Raw genomic sequence first — 12,190 nt, 5'->3', positions numbered from 1 at the left:
GGTACACCCCGCTCAGCAAAGAATCTCCCTGGCCTCCGGATCCCACTCCGTGGCGATTCGGGGGTACTGCATTGCCACCCTCACCGTCCAGGGCGTAGAGTTCAGCGGCTTCCGGCTCTATGTCCTCCCCAACCTCTGCGCTGCCTTGCTACTCGGCCTGGACTTCCAGTGTAACCTCCAGAGCCTAACCCTGAAATTTGGCGGGCCCCTACCAACCCTTACTGTTTGCGGCCTCGCGACACTGTAGGTCGACCCGCCTTCCCTGTTTGCAAACCTCACCCCGGATTGTAAACCCGTCGCCACCAGCAGACCGTACAGCGCCCAAGACAGGACCTTCATCAGGTCTGAGGTCCAGCAGCTGCTACGGGAAGGTATCATCGAGGCCAGCAACAGCCGCTGGAGAGCCCAAGTGGTAGTGGTGAAAACCGGTGAGAAAAACAGAACGGTCGTTGACTACAGTCAGACCATCAATCGGTACATGCAGCTCTTCGCGTACCCCCTCCTACGCATATCTGATGTGGTCAATCAGATTGCACAGTACCGGATCTTCTCGACAGTGGACCTGAAATCTGCCTACCACCAGCTCCCCATCCATAAAGCGGACCGCCCATACACTGCGTTTGAAGCAGACGGCTGCCTTTACCATTTCCTTAGGGTTCCCTTTGGCGTCATCAACGGGGTCTCGGTCTTCCAACGGGAGATGGACCAAATGGTTGAGCGGTACAGGCTGTGGGCCACTTTCCTGGACACCATCTGTGGCCACGACCAGCAGGACCACGACACTAACCTTTCCAAATTTCTCCACACCGCCACACTCCTCAACCTAACTTACAACAAGGAGGATTGTGTGTTGAGCACGAACTGATTAGCCATCCTCGGCTATGTGGTTCAGAACGGAGTTCTAGGGCCTGACCTAGATCGCATGCACCCCCTCATGGAACCCCCCTCTCACCCACTGCCCCAAGGGCCTCAAACGATGCCTGGAGTTCTTTTCGTAATACACCCAGTGGGTCCCAAACTATGCGGACAAGGCCCGCCCACTCATTCAATCCACCACTTTCCCACTGGCGGTCGAGGCTCACCAGGCCTTCAACCGTATCAAGGCCGACATCGCCAAGACCGCGATGCACTCGGTCGACAAGATGCTCACCTTTCAAGTCGAGAGCGATGCATCAGACGTCGCTCTGGCTGCCACCCTCAACCAGGCAGGCAGGCCCGTGGCATTCTTTTCCCGCACCCTCCATGCCTCCAAAATTCGGCACTCCTGCGTCGAAAAGGAGGCCCAAGCGATCGTTGAAGCTGTGCGACATTACAGGCATTACCTGGCCGGCAGGAGATTCACTCTCCTCACTGACCAACAGTCGGTTGCCTTCATGTTTAACACACAGCGGGGTAAGTTGAAAAATGATAAAATCTTGAGGTGGAGGATCGAGCTCTCCATCTACAATTACGAGATTTTGTATTGCCCCAGTAAGCTTAACAAGCCCCCCGATGCCCTGTCCCAAGGTACATGTGCCAGCGCACAAGTGGACTGACTCCGGACCCTGCACGACAATCTCTGTCACCCAGGAGTCACTCACTTTTACCACTTCATTAAGGCCCGCAATCTGCCCTACTCCATCGAGGAAGTCAGGGCTATCACCAGAGACTGCCAGGTCTGCGCGGAGTGTAAACCGCACTTCACCCGGCCAGACCGTGCGCGCCTCAGCGTTGACTTCAAAGGGCCCCTCCCCTCCACCGACCGCAACACGTACTTTCTTAATGTGGTCGACGAGTATTCCCGATTCCCCTTTGCCGTCCCATGCCCCGATATGACGTCTGCCACCGTCATCAAAGCCCTCAACAACATCTTCGCTCTGTTCGGATTCCCCGCCTACGTCCACAGTGACCAGAGATCCTCATTTATGAGCGAGGAGCTGCGCCAGTACCTGCTCAACAGGGGCATTGTCTCGAGCAGGACGACCAGCTACAACCCCAGGGGAAACAGGCAGGTGGAGCGGGAGAATGGGACGGTCTGGAGGGCCGTCCAGCTGGCCGTACGGTCCAGAAATCTCCCGGCCACCCGCTGGCAGGAGGTCCTCCCCGACGCACTTCACTCCATTCAGTCGCTCTTGTGCACCGCGACCAACGAAACCCCCCATGAGATCTCTTTGCCTTCCCCAGGAAGTCCACCTCCAGGGTTTCACTCCCAACGTGGCTGGCAGCTCCAGGACCCGTTCTCCTCCGCAAACTCGGCTCCACAAGGTGGACCCGTTGGTTGAGAGAGTACAGCTACTCCATGCGAACCCGTAGTACGCAGACGTAGCGTACCCCGGCGGCCGCCAAGACACAAGTCTCCCTCAGGGACCTGGCACCAGCTGGGTCCCCCAGCCCCCCTCTGCCCCGGGGCCACCCTACCCTCCCCGGCGCACCCCACCGCAGCCCTCACTCCAGGACAATCCGTCCTCCCCTTGCTCCCACCCGGGACAAAGAGGATTTCGACACGCTCCCGGAGTCACCGAAGACCAAGCCGACGCCCGAGTCACCACCAGCACTGCGGCGCTCTCAACGACAGATCAAGGCGCCCGATCATCTAAATTTGTAACCTTCTCAGTAAATTTTAAACCAATCTGTATGTATATAGTTTTCCACCACCCCCGCTGGACTCATTTTTAACAGGGGGTGAATGTGGTAGTCACCACTGTTGTATTATATTGTATATATGGGTATTACGGTAAGGCCCCTGTACTACAGGTACGGGGGTAAATCCCTGCCTGCTGGCTCCGCCCAGTAGGCAGAGTATAAATGTGTGTGCTCTCCGAACAGCAGCCATTTCGTAAGCTGCAGTAGGAGCCACACATCTCTGTGTAATAAAGCCTCGATTACATTCTACTCTCGTCTCGCCGTAATTGATCGTGCATCAGAGTGATCCTATATGAAAACAAAAAACGAGCCAGTCTATTGTCCATAGACCCAGAAGAGTGTTTCTTTAGGCCCCGTTTGAATGTCTGCACTGCTCGCTCCGCCAACCCGTTGGAAGCCAGGTGGTATGGAGCGGTGCAGATATGGCATATGCCGTTCATCTTCATGAACCTCACAAACTCCTCTCTTGTGAAAGGAGTGCCGTTGTCCGCATCTTCTCGATCGTTGCGCAGGACGTTGTGCCCACCATCTTATGCACCTCTAACCATTTAGATTGGGCATCAATTATTAAAAGGAATATGGAGCCTTGAAAGGGGCCGGCGAAATCTGCATGCAAAGGCGCCCATGGCTGCCCTGGCCATTCACAGTGATGTAGTGGGGCAGCCGGCGGAGGCTTCTGATGCTCCTGGCAAATGGAGCAGTTTGGAGCCACCTTCTCAATGTTGGCGTCGAGGCCTGGCCACCAGACATAATTCCTGGTCAACATTTTCATTTTGGTCACACCCGGATGCCCACTGTGCAAGTCCTTTAACATCAGCTCCTGTCCTTTATCCGGGACGACCACACGCGTCCCCCACAAGAGGATACCGTCTTCCACACTAAATTCTGACAGCTTGGAGGAAACTGCCCGCAACTCGCCTGGGCGCTGTCTATGTTGCCCACCATACAGGACTATGTGCCGAATCTTTGACAGGATTGGATCCGTTTGGGTCCACTCACGGATCTGCGATGCCATGACAGGCAAGGAGCCCATAAAAGTTAGGGTTGCAACCACCTCACCGGTCGTGAGGGTCGATATGGGGCCGGTTGCCAAAGGCAATCAGCTCAGTGCATCGACAGTCGCTATCTGGGTCCCTGGTTTAAGCTCCAGAGAATACTCGTAGGCAGCGAGCAACAAAGCCCAGCGCTGGATCCGTGTGGAAGCAATAGGTGGAATTTGCTTATCCTCTGATCAGTCATGATAGTGAAGTGGCGGCCATAAGCATACTGGTGGAAGCGTTTCGCTGCAAAGACCACCGCCAGGCCTTCCTTCTCGATCTGTGCGTACTTCTTTTCCGCTGCAGTCAATGTGCGGGAGGTGAAAGCTATCGGCCGCTCGGCTCCGTTCTCCGTCTTGTGAGACAGGATGGCCCCAATACCATATGGGGATGCATCACACGTGATGGGCAAAGATTTTTCTGGATCATAGTGGGTTAGTAACCCAGGAGACGACAATTGCTGTTTCACCCGCCGGAAAGCAGTTTCTTGCGGCTGACCCCAAACCCAGGTGTGATTCTTCTTTAACAGAAGGTGTAAAGCGGCCAGCGCAGTTGCCAGATTGGGGAGGAACTTCCCGTAATAATTTAGGAGGCCGAGAAAAGAACGAAGATGCAAAGTGTCAGTCGGGGCGGGGGCCTGTTGAATTGGGCACACCTTCTCTGCGACGGGGTGCAAACCTTCGTGGTCCACCCGATAACCCAGGTAGACCACTTCCTTCGCCTGAAAGGCGCACTTTGTACGACGTAAACGGACTCCAGCCTCTGAGAAGCATCTAAGGACAGCCTCCAAATATTCCAAATGTGCCTGCTCTGACGTTCCCTTAATGTAAACAGCGACACGTGGTAAACCTCTCAAGATGAGTTCCATGACGCGTTGAAAGATAGTGCAGGCAGAGGATACTATAAAGGGCAACCGTGTATATTCATACAGGCCCCTGTGTGTTTTAATAGTTACATATGGTCGGGAGGCAGGGTCCAGCCCCAACTGTAGGTAGGCGTGACTCATATCTAATTTCGTGAACAAGAGTCCGCCTGCAAGCTTCGCGTAGAGATCTTTTATGCGGGGTGTTGGGTATCAGCCGAGCCGGGAAGCCGTATTCACTGTAAGTTTATAGTCACTGCACAAGTGAACCGTGGCATCTGGCTTCATTACAGGTACAATTGGCGCTGCCCAGTCAGCGAAACGGACGAGCCTGATAATACCCAAGGACTCCAACCAAGTGAGTTCCGCTTCTACCTTCTCAAGCAAGGCGTAAGGCACCGGGCCTCTGGGCAATCATGGAGACCGCTGTACCAGTGTCCAACTCCATCTCAAACAGGTGACCATTAACCCATACTGTCACCTTAATGGGGGCCACACGGGGAGCTGTCACACAATGCAGCTACAGGCAGTCGTCCTCCATCTCCACATCCTCGAGAGTAGTCGCCACAGGTTCATCCAAATGGAAGGTACAGCTCCAGGGCTGGCCCCAGTTTATGTCGAAACGACTGCACCTCTGGTGCCCCCAGGACCGGCGTCCACAACGGGGTCGGTGCCCACAAGTTCGACATGACATGGCTCCCCATCCATCGGTTCTGGAGAAGGCTCCCTTCGGGGAGGAACGTCCGAAGGCCACTGGCGTTGATCTGGACACTGCCCCGCTCAAGGTACGGCAGGGGTACGGGGAGTCGCTTTTGGACAGAAGGGGTTGCGCCCCAAGGCATGCACCTCCATTCCCTGTAGCTCCTGCACTCCCCGTTCTGTGCTCTATCGGGGCAACGTATCTGAATGGCAAATCCTGTTGAAAAGTCAATGTTGGCTCAGCTAACAACTTTCTCTGGGTGGCCGCGTTGTTAATACCGCAAACCAAATGGTCACGTAACATTTCTGACAAAGTCTCAGCATGGTCACAGTACTCTGCAATCCTGTGTAACCTGGATAGAAACTCAGCAAGGGAACCTCCTAGGGTCCTCTCTGCGGTTTTAAACCGGTAACGCTGGACGATCGTGAACGGGGTTGGGTTAAAATGTTGCCCCACCAAGGTCACAAGTTCATCAAACTTCTTGATGTCTGGCGCAGCTGGGTACGTAAGGCTGCTAATCACCCCAAACGTATGCGGGCCACAGGCGGTAAGCAAAATGACCACCTGCCGCTCGTTTTCGGTGATGTTATTTGCCCGGAAATGGTAACGCATCCATTGTGCATACTGGTTCCAACTTTCAAGCGCAGCATCAAAAACATCCAAACGTCCATAAAGAAGCATAGTTCAACAGAAAAAAAACTTCCAACCTGTATCCAACAAAAATCCAGGGAGGTGACTTCAGCAGCGTAGACAGCTACCCACTTTAACCCTTGTTGCCAGTTTTGTGAAGGCCATGAAGAATCCAGCACGAGTTTGTAGAATCAAGAAAAAATAACTTTATTTACAATTACATACAGGATCAGAGGAGAGCTGGCAAGTTGGATACAGAACTAGCTTGGGCGCAGAAGACAGAAGGTAGCAGTAGAAGGGTGCTTTTCTGAATGGAAGGCTGTAACTAGCAGCGTTCCATGGCAATTTGTTCTGAGGCTTTTGTTGTTCGTGATGTATAGAAATTATTTGGAAGAAAATATAGCTGGTCTGATTAATAAGTTCGCAGACGACCCAAAAATTGGTGGAGTTGCGGATAGTGAAGAGGATTGTCAGAGGATACAGCAGGATATAGACTGGTTGGAGTCTTGGGTGGAGAAATGGCAGATGGAGTTTAATCTGGACAAGTGTGCGGTAATGCACTTTGGAAGGTCCAAAGCACAGGGCTAAAGAGCTGGCTTTTAAAGCAGACCAAGGCAGGCCAGCAGCACGGTTCAATTCCCGTACCAGCCTCCCCGAACAGGTGCCGGAATGTGGCGACTAGGGGCTTTTCACAATAACTTCATTTGAAGCCTACTTGTGACAATAAGCGATTTTCATTTCATTTCATTTTCATGTAAACAGTAGAACTCTTGCAAGTACTGACAGGCAGAGAGATCTGGGCGTGCATGTCTACCGATCACTGAAAGTAGCAACGCACGTGGATAAGGTGGTCAAGAAGGCATACGGCATGCTGGCTTTCATCGGCCGGGGCACTGGACATAAAAATTGGCAAGTCATGTTGCAGCTGTACAGGACCTTAGTTAGGCCTCATTTGGAATATTGTGTACAATTCTGGTCGCCACACTACCTGAAGGATATGGATGCTTTGGAGAGGGTACAGAAGCGGTTTACTAGGATGTTGCCTGGAATGGAGGGCATTAGCTATGAGGAGAGGTTAGATAAACTCGGTCTGTTCTCACTGTAACGACGGAGGTTGAGAGGCGACCTGTTAGAGGTCTACAAGATTTTGAGTGGCATAGACAGAGTGGATAGTCAGCTGATCTTTCCTAGGGTAGGAGAGTCAAGTACTAGGGGACATAGGTTGAAAGAGCTTGGGGAAAAATTTAGAACAGATGTGAGATGGATGATTTTTACACAGAGGGTGGTAAATATATGGAACGCGCTGCCTGGGGAGGTGGTGGGAGCAGGTACGATAGCGACATTTAAGGGACATCTCGACAAATATAGGAATAGGGTGGGAATGGAAGGATACGAACTCCGTAAGTGCAAACGGTTTTAGTTTAGGCAGGTACCATGGTTGGCGAAGGCTTGGAGGGCCGAAGGGCCGGTTCCTGTGCTATATTGTTCTTTGATTTGGGAACTTAAGATGAAGGAACCCTTCGGGAGCAGTGACCATCATATGATAGAATTTACCCTGCCCTGCAGTCTAAGAGGAAGAATCAGATGTAACGGTATTACAACGAAATAAGGGTAACTACAAATACATAAGGGAGGAGTTGGCCAGAGTTGATTGGAAAGGGAGCCTAGCAGGGAAGATAGTGGGACAGCAATGGCAGGGGTTTTTGGGGGTTACTCGGGAGGCACACAGAAATTCATCCCATGGAAGGGGAAACATGCGAAGGGGAGGACAAGGCATCCATGGCTGATGAGAGAAGCATAAAAGCAAAAGAAAAAGTATACAAAGTGGCAAGTATTAGTGGGAAGCCAGAGGATTGGGAAGCCTTTAAAAGTGAGCAGAGGACAACTAAAAAAGCAATAAGGGGGAGAAGATAAAATATTACTGTAAGCTAGCTAGTAATATAAAATAAGATAGGAAGAGCTTTTTTAATATAATAATAATCTTTATTGTCACAAGTGAAAAGCCCCTAGTCGCCACATTCCGGTGCCTGTTCGGGTATACAGAGGGAGAATTCAGAATGTTCAATTCACCTAACAGCACGTCTTTCGGGACTTGTGGGAGGGAACCGGAACACCCGGAGGAAACCCACGCAGACACAGGGAGAACATGCAGACTCCGCATGGACAGTGACCTGAGCCAGGAATCGACCCTAGGACCCTGGCGCCGTGAAGCAATAGTGCTAACCACTGTGCTACCGTGCCGCTCACAAGATATTAGGTCATTGCTTAGGAAAATGCTGTCAGTGAATCCTTGGTGAGTTCTTGACAAATTGCTGAAGTGCATCTTGTAGATAGTACACACTACAGTCTGCTGCACAGGTGGTGGAGGGGATGACTATTTAAGTTATTGTTAGAGCTTCACTCTTCCAGCCAATTATCCAGGAAGCATTCCATTGTACTCTGCCTTGTGTCTTCTAATTGCTGGAAAGGCTTTGGGGAATCAAGTAGGTCCTTGGGGCAGTGGTGTTTCGCAGCAGTTATGTGGGACTGTAGGCTTTGATATCTTAAGGACTGGAAATATGGCGGTACTCCTGATAGGAAACCTGGCACTGGCTAATATTGGAGTATGAAAGTTCGGGTGCTGGGTACTGGATAATTCCTGGGGGTGTATCTCCTGTGTAGACTACCAAGACTATGCAGCAGTGAGTGAGGAGAACATCCCATTGTCATATAACACGAGAAACCATAGTCTGAGATAGAAGTAATAGTGAGTACGCTATCAGGATTTGCAACGCAATGGAATGACAAAACCTGTGGTATATACTAAGCCTTGGTATATACCAAGCCCAAGAGGATGTTCCATATTCCAGGAGCAACAAGTTGGTCCTGTTGCCTGCAGTGCAGGTATGGCACTGTGACATCTGGAAATAGGATACTAGAGATGGACATCGCAGGAAACTGGATCCCAAGAACACTGGGAAAGGGAATTACTGAAACTGAAAGTACAGAATATGGAGGTGGTGGAAAGTTATGTCCAACCTGGAAGCACTGATTTTTTTTTAAACTGGAAAATTTGGGGAAATGGATGAGAAATGCTGGGTAATCTGATGGGGAGTCATGATCTGGGAAACTTTGAAAAGGGATTAAGACCATAAGAAATAGGAACAGGAGTGGGCTGTTCAGCCCCTGGAGCCCGCTCCGCCATTCAATAGCCTCATGGCTGATCGACATTCCTCACATCCAATTTATTGCCTTTTCCCCGTAACTCTTGATTCCCTTACTGATCAAGAATCTATCTATCTCAACCTTAAATATATGCAAGGAGGAGCTCTCTGTGGCAAGGAGTTCCAAAGATTCACAACCCTCTGAGAGAAGAAATTCCTCTTCATCTCAGAAGTAAATTGGCACCCCTTCATTCTGAGATTTTGCCCTCTGGACCTCGACTCTCAGCATTTATCCGTCCAGCTCCTTAAGGATCTTATATGATTCAATGAGATCACCTCTCATTCTTCTAAATTCCAATGAGTCCCAACCTGTTTAACCTTTGCTTATAAGACAATCCCTCCATACTGGGATCATCCTAGTGAACCCTCTCTGAACTGCCTCCAATAAAATATTATCTTTTAGAACCATAAAATTTCTCCAGCGCAGAAGGAGGTCATTTGGCCTATCGAGTTTGAACCGACCGCGTGAAAGAGCACCCTATCTAGGCCCATACCCCTGCTCTATCCCCATAACCCCACCTAATCTGCATGGCATTGGATACTTAGGGGAAATGTAGCATGGCCAATCCACCTAACCTGCACATCCTTGGACTGTGGGAGGAAACTGGAACGCCTGGAGGAAACCCATGCAGAATATGCAAACTCCACACAGACATCTGCAGTTTTTCTCCATGTAAACAATAGTTCTTTTGTTCTCCCTTCTAAAATGGACATCTTCACATTTTCCCACTATACTCCATTTGCCAACTTTTTAAAAATAAATTTAGAGTACCCAATTATTTTTTCCAATTAAGGGACAATTTAGCATGGCCAATCCACCTACATCTTTGGGTTGTGGGGGGAGAATGTGCAAACTCCACACAGGCAGTTACCCGGAGCAGGGATTGAACCCGGGTCTTCAGTGCCATGAAGCAATAGTGCTAACCAATGCGCCACCGTGCCTTCCTCATTTGCCAACGTTTTGCTCACTTACTTAACCTATCTATATCTTTGCAAAATGTTTGCATCCCTCTCGCACCTTGCCTTTCCACCTATGTTTGTATCGTCTGCAAATTCGGCTTAGTACATTCGTATGTGTTTTCTTCTTCCAAGTCATTAATATATATTAACTGCAAACAGTCGCAGTCCCAACACTGATCATTGTGGTAACTGACTGGTTACAGGTCACCAACCTGAAATATTACCCATATCCCCACTCGCTGTTTTCTGCCCATTAGACAATTCTCTATCTATGCCAATATACTACCTCCAACACCCCATGGGTTCTTGTCCTATGGCTTAACCTTTTGTGAGATACACTATCTGGAAGACCAAATGCAACACATCTCCTGGCTTCCCTCTATCCACTCTGGTTGAGATTTCCTCGAAAACTCTAATAAATTAGTCAGATTTCCCTTTCATGAAGCCATGCTGACTGTGGAACCACGAGGGTTATGCTGGAATCTGGAACATTTGATAGGAAGCCTCATGATTTTCTCCCTACTCTTTCCCAATAGTCCTGATCATATTTCATATTGAAATATATGTCCAGCTCTCTTTTGAAAGTTAACTCTTTCAGACAATGCATTCTACAACATCAAAATTAGTTAAACAGATGCTTCTCCACTGCCCCAAGTTCTTTTACCAATGATTTTAAATTTATGTCCTCTTTGCCAGTGAAATAGCTGCTGCAAAAACCCTAATTGGGTACCTACCCTGCTTGTCACCAACCTGATCTAATAAAATAATATTGCAGGATCAAGATTATGTTTAATGGCAATAAAAGCAAAATATGCAAATTATGGAAATCAGAAATAAAAACAGAAAAAGCTGAAAAAACTCAGCTGATCTGGCAGCATCTGTGGGGAGAGAAACACAGTGAATGTTTCGTTTCCAAAATGACTTGTGTCTCCACACTTTTTGCCAGACCTATTGTAGTTTTTCCAGCATTTTCTGTTTTTATATTTAATGGTGTTGTCCTAACTTTCTATAAATCGGATATACATTTTACGTTTATGAACGTTCGTGTCCTTTTTTCACTCCATTCCCAACCATACAAAATTCACACAGGGACGGATGGTCAGATTATTAAATGACATTGTTTCAGTGTACCATGTAACTGTGTAAAAAGTATGATTGTGACCTGGACGCGCCTCCCACGGGTTCCTCTGAACGCGACTGGATCTCATAGACATCATTGAAGTGGAGGAGTGTGAGCAGCGGAGTCGCTTCTTCACAGGACGCCTCAAACCCGCTGACAGTCGACACCGCCATCTTAGATTCAAACAACCGCCGGCCGGCCCGTGGAAGCCATCCGAGTGCCGGGCAGCAGCTTCATTGTGACGCGTGCCCGTCGCGAGTGCAACGTTGAAGCCATCCGCGTGCGCAGCCGCAGCGCGTGCGTGAGACAAGCATCACATGACGTCGTTGAGCAGCTGACATAGTAGAAATGGCGTTGTTGATGAGTCAAATTGGAAATTGACATGAAAACTTACCTCGTTGTCAATCAAACCAAACCTGAATTGTAAGAAGAAACAAGTTTAATGCCAATAGGTACACTGTAGGCCATGAAATGAAAAGCAGTGCAAAGTATTTTGCTTCATATATGCAATACAATATAGTCCATTAAGATCAGCACTGCGTTACCAGATCATTCTTTCTGTGCCTGGTATCTGGTTTTATCTTTCATGTTTTTTCATAGTCGTTTGATATCGCATTTCAGAGGGCGGTTAGGGGTTAACCACTTTGCTGAGTGGTACTGGAATGCCTTTCCAAAAGGAAATTCAACAAGGTACCACATCAAAGGTTACTAAACAAAATAAGAACTCATGGTGTAGGGGGTAGCATATTAGAATGGATGGAGGATAGGCTAGCTAACATGAAGCTGACAGTCACGATAAATATGCCATTGTCACGTTGGCAAGCTGTTACCATTGGAGATCAGTGCTAGGGCCTCAACTATTTTTGACCAACAAGGGAGTCAAGAGTTATGGGGGGGGGGGGGGGGCAGCACGGTGGCGCAGTGGGTTAGCCCTGTTGCCTCACGGCGCCAAGGTCCCAGGTTCGATCCCGGCTCTGGGTCACTGTCCATGTGGAGTTTGCACATTCTCCCCGTATTTACGTGGGTTTCAACCCCACAACCCAAAGATGTACAAGG

At 49.4% G+C, this 12,190-nt stretch overlaps 1 protein-coding gene across 2 annotated transcripts in view; it reads right to left on the bottom strand.

Moving 5' to 3' along the window:
- Nucleotides 1-11,401, bottom strand: part of LOC140408969 (mannosylglucosyl-3-phosphoglycerate phosphatase-like) — a 93,187-nt gene extending 81,786 nt beyond the window's left edge. Inside the window, exon 1 of one of the 2 annotated variants that reach the window (XM_072496944.1) lies at nucleotides 11,177-11,401. In XM_072496944.1, coding sequence (XP_072353045.1) covers nucleotides 11,177-11,307 — 131 coding nt within the window. In that variant the 5' untranslated portion in view covers nucleotides 11,308-11,401. Of the gene's footprint in view, nucleotides 1-11,145 lie in introns of both variants that reach the window. The other variant, XM_072496945.1, reaches the window with a different exon arrangement.
- Nucleotides 11,402-12,190: the final 789 nt, after the last annotated feature.

This window comes from Scyliorhinus torazame, chromosome 3 (assembly GCF_047496885.1).
Source record: "Scyliorhinus torazame isolate Kashiwa2021f chromosome 3, sScyTor2.1, whole genome shotgun sequence".
In the NCBI taxonomy this organism is placed as follows: Eukaryota; Metazoa; Chordata; class Chondrichthyes; order Carcharhiniformes; family Scyliorhinidae; genus Scyliorhinus; species Scyliorhinus torazame.
This window is presented reverse-complemented; position numbering and strand designations above follow the sequence as displayed.